Here is a 9689-nt window from a genome sequence, read left to right on the forward strand (position 1 = left end):
ATAGATGACATGGATACGAATAAAAAGGAACATTAGGACAGGGACGGTAGGCACGTTGGTGCGCTTATACACACGCCCCTTACAGACCTCTTAGCAACGGGGTGAGGTCCACAGACTTAGACCGTCTAAGGTTAAAGTTTTGGGGGGGTTGGGGAAGAAATCAGAGACTCGGGTAGTGCGTTCCAGGCATTGACCACTCTGTTGCTGAAGTCGTATTTTCTGCAATCGAGTTTGGAGCGGTTCACCTTGAGTTTGTATCTATTGTGTGCCTCGTGTGTTGTTGTGGTTGAAGCTGAAGTAGTCATTGACAGGTAGGACATTGTAGAGGATAATTTTATGTAATTTTTTTGTCTGTATGCGTGCTTAAAAAACACTCCCGGTGGTCATTTTCCCCGCCCTTTGTTCTGCCCTCTAAAGCCCTGCCGCTTAACCCACGAGCAGCAGCCAAATGCTTTGATTTATTTCAATAGACCAGTGTTTCTCAACCTTGGCAACTTGAAGATGTCCGGACTTCAACTCCCAGAATTCCCCAGCCAGCGTTCGCTGGCTGGGGAATTCTGGGAGTTGAAGTCCGGACATCTTCAAGTTGCCAAGGTTGAGAAACACTGCAATAGACCCACCATCCGGCCACTTCCGGCCGCTCTGCCCCTTTAAGATCGGGTTGATGACGTCAGCGCAGAAGCCGGGACTGCCGGCGAAAGCGGAAGTCGTGGGCTGGGATATAGGGATGTCAGTGGTGCTTTCTCCCACCCACCCACTCCCCACTCGTCGTCCCTCCCCCCCCGCCCTTCCCCTTGCGCGAGAACACCCGCCAGCTGACTGGCTGACGGCACGAGAGGCGCCCTCGGGGTGGGTGACGTAACGGGGACGGGAGGTGGGGGGGGCCGTTAGCGCCCCGGCGCGCGGTGCCTCCGCCGCAGAGGGAAGGTGGAGGGGTCGGGATGGCAGCGGTGGCGGCCCCGGGGGGAGCGGAGGCATCCCCGCTGCCGACTCCCGGAGGGGGTGGGGCCGGAGCAGGACCGGGGCCGTGGCTGCAGCCCCAAGAAGAAGAAGAACACGAAGTGGTTCGTGTGCGGGTCAAGGTGAGCGACCCGGAGGCGAAGGAGCCAGGTGTGGCGGGGTTCACTGGCTGGGGGGGGGGGGGGGAGGAGGGAGAAGCCACAGGTGGGAGATGCGTCCCAGGTGTTCCCCACGGATCGCTGGGTCTAGTAGTCGGCCGAAGGATCGTGCCTCATAATGATGTCACAGGGCAGGGCAGCCTTCCCTAATCCGGAGTCTCCAGGTTGCTGAGACTAGGATGGTGCTTGGAAAATGAGATTGGGGCGAGTGGAAGGGCTTGGAAGGCTGGCCCACAAGATTGTTGGAGCTAAATCTTCAGCGGGATGAAACGTGGATAATAATTGGGTAAGAAATGATTGAAAGATTGAACCCCGGAGGAAAGCGGAGCTGGGTTTCCAACATTATTCTTCAGCATGGGAGATTTAATTGTAGGGAGTAGTTGGCTGTGAAATTGGCCACATAGTTGGCTTGGGAATCTGTTTATTTCCAAGGTAACCTTGCAAAATGTATCATGCTGTGGCTGAGACATTGTTCTTTTGTTCAGGAAATCATAGGCTCCAATTTTCATTGTTTCATAAAATGTGCTGAAGTCGCAGATTGTTCAGACATCATGCTATGCTAGGCTTTGGCTTGTATTAACTGTAGCTTGGAATCAAGACTACATTTAAATTTCCAGTTCGGTAATACGTGCTATTTTTCTAAACAACCCTAAACTTTTGTAAATATAACATACTCAATGTAAATAGAGCTTTTATTCTGGCGTTCTGGTTTCAAATAATTTAGATATGTTTTGTATTGTGATTTATTAGATTTAACATAGTGGGCCATTCCAGTAGACTCTTACATGTTGTAAGAAACATATATGTTATAAGGAACTATTTAAAAATATTTACTGGCAACTACAATCTTCCTTATTTAGAAATATGTCCTTTTGAGTTTGTGGGATTTGAGCTCTTGGTTTTTGAATTGGGACACTATTGTTCTGATTCATGTCAGAAACAGGTCTTTGATTCATCACTTCAATATAATAATTTGGACCATATTCTAGATTCCATTCAGACATAGCAATTCTTGTTATATCAAGCCAAAAGCCATTTTGTCCTATTTAGTTCTTCATTTATTTATTTATTTTGCAACATTTTTAAATACATATGAAGAACAGAAGCTAAAATAATAGTTATGCACACTTGAACATATGTTGATCCTGGCCCTAATATTTATAATGGTCTTTCATTATTTCATTTCTTCTAAGTATATTGGAGTCAGTTCCCAGAATTATTCTCCAGTGTGGTTAATCATAGATGTTTGATCTATTGATTTGGGAAATGTACATGAATTTTTGTTCACTTATCACTCAAAAGTTGATTAGGGAGAGTCAATACCAAGCTGTTCGTAATCTATTTTCCCTTCCCTTTCTCTTAGTGATTCTTTTTCTTCAGTAGGAATGCCTATAAGCAAAGAGAGAAATTAAAATATTAACAATATACCTTAATGGAGATTGCCTGACAAATATAGGATTGAATTAAATGTGGTCATAATCTCCGTTGTATAATAAAACAGTAACAATACGTCTTTGTTTTTACCAGGAAATGCTGAGACTATGTACAGTATATGTACAGATTATGCATACTATCCAGTTAATAGCAGTGTGTTTTAAATCTTACCTGTGTGCAATTTCTGCAGAAATGTGAAGGCTTCTTGCAACCTGAGTTCCGGACATTTGCTGTGGACCCACAGATCACTTCACTGGATGTATTGCAGCACATTCTCATCAGAGCTTTTGACCTCAATGGGTGAGTTACAATATAGAATAACAGAGTTGGAAGGGACCTTGGAGGTCTTCTACTCCAACTCCCTGCACAAACAAGAGACCCTCTATCGTTTCACACAAATGGCTGTCATTTCTATTGCAGTGTTTCTCAACCTTGGCAACTTGAAGGTGTCCGGACTTCAATTCCCAGAATTCCCCAGCCAGCATTCGCTGGCTGGGGAATTCTGGGAATTGAAGTCCGGACATCTTCAAGTTGCCAAGGTTGAGAAACACTGTTCTATTGAATAGAAATGTTGAAATACAATGCTATAATTTATGTCATGTCAGTTCTGGAAAGCAAGTGCATTGAGGGAGGATGGAAATAAATGGCCCTGTCTTTCAGCTCCCATTGTGATTGCTCCAATTAATGAAAGCAAATTTTTCAGCACATCATTGACGAGGCTCTAAGCTAGGGGTTTTTGTTTTGAGATATTGGAAGCAGAGCAAGAACTTAGACCGTGAACTGTGAGCAAAGACACTTTAATTCCTTTCCCTCATTGTGACATCATATATTACATTAGCAATGAAGCTAAAAAAGAATGACACATACCAAGAGGGAGACTGCTAATGTTGTTTGGAGGTGCCTAAGAAAATGAAAGGATAGATGTTTTGGCATGCCTGAATAAAGAGGGACAGTATCTTTCACTTTAAGAAAAAATACCTATTTTAGACGCCAATTTATTGCTAACTTTCGATGTGATTGTAAGTATAGTGAAGGAATACAGTGTTGTTCCTTTTTAAATATATATATCAGTTGGGTAGCCAGCAAAAGCTATGGAACTCCTCCCAACAATCAATTGTAGTTTCTCAGGATCCCAAATGCTGGAATTCAGCAAGACACTAACCAAATATTGCAATGTCTTTGTTTTCGAAATTATTGGTGGTGATGATGATCCTGAGAGGCATTCTCGCCTAACTCATTTTCATCCTTAATTGACACTAGCCTCTCTTGTCAACTTCCTGAGTGGTGACTATTTTTCCAGGTCTTGATTATTTTTAATCATGGGATGGTTATCGTCTGCCTCCTAGAGCAGGACCCCCCCAGGCTATGGCCCACTAATGAGCCCTGGCCTATTTGGAAATGGGCCGTGCGAATGGCAGGCTGGTATGCTCAACCTGCATTTGCATAGTGTAGCTCAAATTGCGAAAGTTGAGCAGTGCGCATGTGCGCTGCCCCACTGCTCACATAAGTTAAGCTGTGCATGCATGTATGTTACCCCACCACTCACGTGGCTTGGGTCCTTTCCCCCTCCAGCCGAGCCATCAAGCCGCAGAGGTTGGGAACCACTGTCCTACAGGCTACCTCTCTCCAGTATTGTATCTCCAGAAAAACTGCATTTAATTGGCTGGAGGGGGGAAATCAGCCCTGTCTCCTTTTTCGAATGATTTCCTGAAACCTTTGCAATGTTGTCTACTCTTGTATTATTCTCTAATGAGGATTTGGTCTGGCTGGAACTTGCCCCAAAGCCCCACTTAACACCAGACCTTATTTCACAGTACACATATTGGAGATGGTTTAGTACATGTATTATTTATCATCTTATTTTCTACATAAATATCTGTGTGCTATGCTGAGAAAGAGATGTTCAGTTTTAGTGCAAAGAACTCTAAACCCTTTGCCTGTATCAGGAAGAAGAATTTTACCATCAGCTATTTAAGCCGAGATAAGCAAAACCAAGAAATGTACTTGTCATTGATGTCAGACTGGGATCTGGGGATGGCCTTTGCTGGAGCTTCTAAGCCTTTTTTACAACTAAAGATAGACATCAAGCCCTTGGAAGACAGTGAGTAATTTTTACTTGTCATTAACTAGAGAGCAAATAATAAAGATTCTACTCCCTCACATCTTGTTCTCATTATATACACTTTACTGCAGGGGGCACGTTCCATCAACAGAGTTCCTTATCTTTAGCTTCTCTATTTATATTGTTCTTGTGGGGATGGTGGCTGATAGCTGTTGTAGAAGAGAAGGTATGAATCACAGCATTCTTGATAGATACAGCATTGATAGGCATAGTCATGGATGGAGAAACAGCAATAGGGTTGAACAGGTAAATCTGTGCATGTGTGCTTTGGAACATCCCACCCATTACTTGACTCACTCGAAAGCTATCTGTTTATCAGGCCCCTTTTTGTACAGTGTACTCTTTCCAGCTTGAAGCATGCAAAAATTAACATGGCTTAGAGCATTATGTAATCTAATAACCATTCTGGGTGAAAACCCTGCTGGCTTAGAATGCAGTTAGACTGAAATATAAGCTTGAAAAGGCCCTCCCTATATTATTTTTCTCAAAAGAACCAAAGTAAGTGAATGCATGATTTAGTAAATCATAGTAGTTGCACTAACCTTGTTTTAAATTCTTTTCTTCTTATAACAAGATACATACACTCTAGTTTGCCTCCTTTTTGGTAGACATCTTTGTCCCTGTGAAAGTGCGAATGCAGAGTGAGGAGGAAGATTGGCAGAACTGGTTTGGGGAATGTGCTCAGAATATGATACTCTTTCAGGCCCCCTGCTAGAAGATTGGGATATTATCAGCCCTAAGGATGTTATCAGTACCGACTTGCTGCTAGTGGAGAAGAGGTCTCTGGCGGCTGCAGCCCTGCCCTTCACCCAGTCCATCATTTCCCAGGTGGGTCTTCAGGGAGTAGAGTTGCTAGCTTATATTTTCATTGGATAGTATTTGCAAGATCTAATAATGCAAATGGAGTGGCCTGCATTCTTATGGGTCAGTTTCAATATTGCTATATTACACTCTTGTGAAAGCACAGTGTTTATATGCACAAGATGCTGGTTGTTTTCTTTAAAGATCTCAGCGACTTGGAATCTGGATATCTGAAAGATTGCCTTTCTCTGGTAAATTCTACCAACCTGCTCTGAACAATCAGAGAAAGGCTACCCAGGATTCCCCTTTACTAGGAGATGCAGTGCGAGAAGGATTGACAACAGCATTCTTTGTAGAGCACTCTTTGCCCTATGGAATAGCTTATACTCCAAAGTGAGGATGGATCCCAACGTTGTGGCCTTCTGGAGAATTGTAAATGGGTTATCTTTTCCAGAGGGTCTTTCAGAATTGATTCTGAAGCCATCAGAATGAGCTCTATTTCAATATGTTGCAGTATTTATCTAGTAATAGTCTGGCAAGATTCCTGCCTAGAGGTGAGCAACAAATACACTACTCTGATCAGCTCATTGTGTGGTTTCTGGTTTCCTGTACCTGACACGAATCACCCTTCCCCCAACCTTCCAATTTTTAAGGAGTAGTTAACCTAAAATCTTGCATGGTAAAATATGGAACTATTTGTGATGTGTGGTTTTTTTCCTTCCAGTTTTAAGTCATTGACTGCTGTTATTGACCTCATATTTCTTTTTTGCTTTCTGTCAGGTGGGACGGACGTTGTCAAAGGTCCAGCAGGCACTCAGCTGGTCCTACGGGGAAGATGTCAAACCTTTCAAACCTCCTTTGAGCGACTCAGAATTCCATACATATTTGAATCATGAAGGCCAGTTGACAAGACCAGCAGAACTGCGTCTCCGAATCTTCCATGGTGGAGTTGAGCCTTCCTTGCGCAAGGTGAGAACAGGCATTTGGGCTGGTATAGGGGAAAGATTTATTCCTGTAGCTGATCCATCAACTAGTCACTACTGATGAAGAAAGTTTCTTTTAAAACGGAATCCACCCTGTCTCTGCAGGTTGTTTGGAGATATTTGCTAAATGTCTATCCTGATGGCTTGACTGGGCAGGAGCGTATGGATTACATGAAGCAGAAGACACGTGAGTATGAGCAACTGAAGGGGGAATGGGAAGCACGGACCAAACCTGAAGACCTGGATTTCATCCGTAGTAATGTGCTGAAGGATGTTCTGCGAACAGATCGCACTCATCCCTACTATGCTGGTTCAGATGATAATCCTCACCTGACAGCCCTGCATGATCTGCTGACCACCTATGCTGTGACCCACCCGCAGATTTCCTATTGTCAGGGTATGAGTGACATTGCTTCTCCCATCCTGGTTGTAATGGACAATGAAGCCCATGCCTTCATCTGTTTCTGTGGCATCATGAAACGCCTGGAAGGTAACTTCCAGATAGATGGCGAAGTCATGTCCGTTAAGTTTATCCATCTCAAGCTTCTCCTCCGCCATTCAGATCCAGATTTCTACTCCTACCTCCTGTCTCGGGGTGCTGATGACCTCTTCTTTTGCTATCGTTGGCTGCTGTTGGAGCTGAAACGTGAGTTTGCGTTTGAGGATGCCTTGCGCATGCTGGAGATCACGTGGAGTTCCTTTCCTCCTGATCCCCCAGAGAAGGAAGTGGAATTAGTGGGCCCTCCCGTCAGGCCCGGAGACAGCAGCCAATCTATCCGAAGGAGACACATGCTACGCCCAGCTTGTAGTTTTGAAGCAGCTGGGGATCGGCCGTGCCAAGGGGCAGTTGCTGAAGAGAAGGTATTAGTAAAGCAGTCTAGTTTTGGGGAATTCAAGTACTACATTACTCATAACGAAGACAATTTGGAGGATGACTCGTCACCCAGACCTCAGCATTTAGAGGATGAGAAGGAAGATTGTACCAGTGAGCAGGATCCATTGATTCAGACAACTAACATGGCTAAATCCTTCTCGGCTCCATCTCTTCGGGCCTTGACCCCACCCTCTCGAGATTCTGTCTCCTCCTCAACTAATGGCAATGAGGAAAGTCAATCAGAGGAAGAGAAGGGAGATTCAGTGGTTAATACCCCTTCTTCTCCCTCCCATGGACCTACTACTTCTTCTACTCCTCCTGCCCTAGTCAGCCTCCCCCCTCCTCAAGAATTTGGCAAAGGCAACCCCTTTGTACTCTTCTTATGTCTTGCCATTCTTTTGGAGCATCGAGACCATATAATCAAAAACAACATGGACTACAATGAGTTAGCCATGCATTTTGATCGCTTAGTCCGCCGGCACAACCTTAACAAGATCCTTCACCGTGCCAAGGCCCTGTTTGCTAACTACTTACAGTCAGAAGTTTGGGATTCTGAAGAGGGAGATGAGGCAGCAGCCGAATCTCCCGCGGTGTCATGATTCTCCCTTCGTCTTGATGTGCAGGGACAGGTTCCCTGCGGTCATTATGGTGCAAGCATCGATGTGGAAGAGTGGTCAGTGAAGTAATCCAATTTAGGCTCAATCATTCAGCAATCCTCTTAGAAGATGGTCTGGAGCAACTAGATTGGATTGCCACACTCAATACACCTTCTGTATCTAATGTATCTGTTTTTAATGAACTCTTTGGGCAAATATCCCATCCATTTTGGTGCCCCCTTCTCTTCCAAGTGCTAAATAGTCTTTCAAAGAAGAGTTTACCCTGGAGCAGCCAGGTTTCCCCTCCCTAATCAATACTTCCCAAATATTTCTCCCTCTGTCTACTACCCACTTCATTTCTTAAGATGTTAAGAGACCCAGATTGATTTCTGATCCTTCTAAAATCAAGATCTTTTCTTCCACATAGCTTTGCCAAAAACATTTTTAATGTTCCACCGTGGTATATTTTTATTTGAGCTCGTCAGAAGTTCTACAAAGCTGCTTCAGCTTTTAAAAAAAAATGCTTCATATGCTTATTTCAGTGTTTTTGGGCCCAGTGTTTTTTTTTTTTAAAAAGCACTTCATTTTTTTTTCTGGGGCTTCTGTTTCATATGTAGCTTTTGATTGTTTAAAAAAAACCCTCACATCCATAAACATGTAAAAACAAAAACAAAACACACTGGATGTGTTCAAAACTGGCGGTTATCTGAAGGAGAGTCAACAGTTTAACGAGAGGTTGGGCAGAGAGAGTAAGTGGAGACCGTGACCCGTCAAAACCGCGGAGGACAAAATCGCGCTTGACAAAAGCGCGCATTTGACGTCATCACAGCGCGACGAAAAAAATTAAAAATTGAAATAAAATTAAAATTAAAGCAAGCCGATTCACATAAAGGTAAGGGTTAGGGTTAGGTTAAGGGTTAGGGTTAGGTTTAGGGTTAGGGTTAGGTTAAGGGTTAGGGTTAGGTTTAGAGCGTTAGGGTTACGTTTAGCGTTAGGTTAAGGGTTAGCGTTAGGTTTAGCGTTAGGTTAAGGGTTACGTTTAGGGTTAGATTTAGGGTTAGGTTAAGGGTTAGGTTTAGGGTTAGGTTTGGGGGGGTTAGGGTAAGGTTTTCGCTTTATTTTTACATTTTTCGATCACAGCGCGATGTTTTCGTCGCGCTGTGATGACGTCAAATGCGTGCTTTCGTCGAGCGCGATTTTGTCCTCCGCGGTTTTGTGGTGGAACCAGTGGAGACCTGATGCCAAAGTGCCCTTAGCAGAATAAATTTGAGGTGTGCAGTACTTTATGCGGTACCTACACCTGCCTTTTGATTAGTTGTCTTCCCAAAAACATAATATCCAAGACTGATTCTCTGCATATATAACCACGTCTGAATAGGTGAGGTCCATTTGTAGGTGATTTAGCTAGTCCTATTTACCGGTAAATCCAGATCGTTGCTTAAAGTGTCAGGTTGTCATAACAGCTCTAAAATATGTAGCAGGAAATTCTGTATCTTGCAGCTATACAGAAGGCATTTCTACTATTATTTGTCAACCTGACACCAAGGAGGAACACATAATACTGTGTGCAATTTGATTTCCTGCCAGAGATTTTTGAATCCTTGACTCTTCCCGAATTGCTATTTTAGGGTTACAGTAAAAATAGATTTTTGCTCTTGCCTGTTGTCTACGGTTAAAACTCGATGAGAGAGGTGATAAGAGATTGAAGTTTGAAGACCGTGCTGAATTATATCAAATCAGCTATGATGGTTGCCTCTTTTC

The 9689-nt window shown here is 43.6% G+C and overlaps 1 protein-coding gene across 2 annotated transcripts; it reads left to right on the forward strand.

The window, feature by feature from the left end:
- Positions 1–700: 700 nt before the first annotated feature.
- TBC1D25 (TBC1 domain family member 25) lies at positions 701–8755 on the forward strand. Of its 2 annotated transcripts, XM_032212192.1 has the most exons (6): positions 701–1082; positions 2743–2852; positions 4499–4653; positions 5378–5502; positions 6256–6444; positions 6564–8755. In XM_032212192.1, exons 1-6 carry the CDS (start codon positions 942–944, stop codon positions 7929–7931), a joined length of 2088 nt encoding a protein of 695 aa, XP_032068083.1. In that variant the 5' UTR covers positions 701–941; the 3' UTR covers positions 7932–8755. The 2 variants fall into 2 exon arrangements, with proteins under 2 accessions (XP_032068083.1, XP_032068084.1); XM_032212193.1 differs by lacking the exon at positions 4499–4653 and having other exon boundaries at positions 1010–1082.
- Positions 8756–9689: the final 934 nt, after the last annotated feature.

The sequence above is a fragment of the Thamnophis elegans genome, chromosome 2, assembly GCF_009769535.1.
Source record: "Thamnophis elegans isolate rThaEle1 chromosome 2, rThaEle1.pri, whole genome shotgun sequence".
NCBI lineage: Eukaryota > Metazoa > Chordata > Lepidosauria > Squamata > Colubridae > Thamnophis > Thamnophis elegans.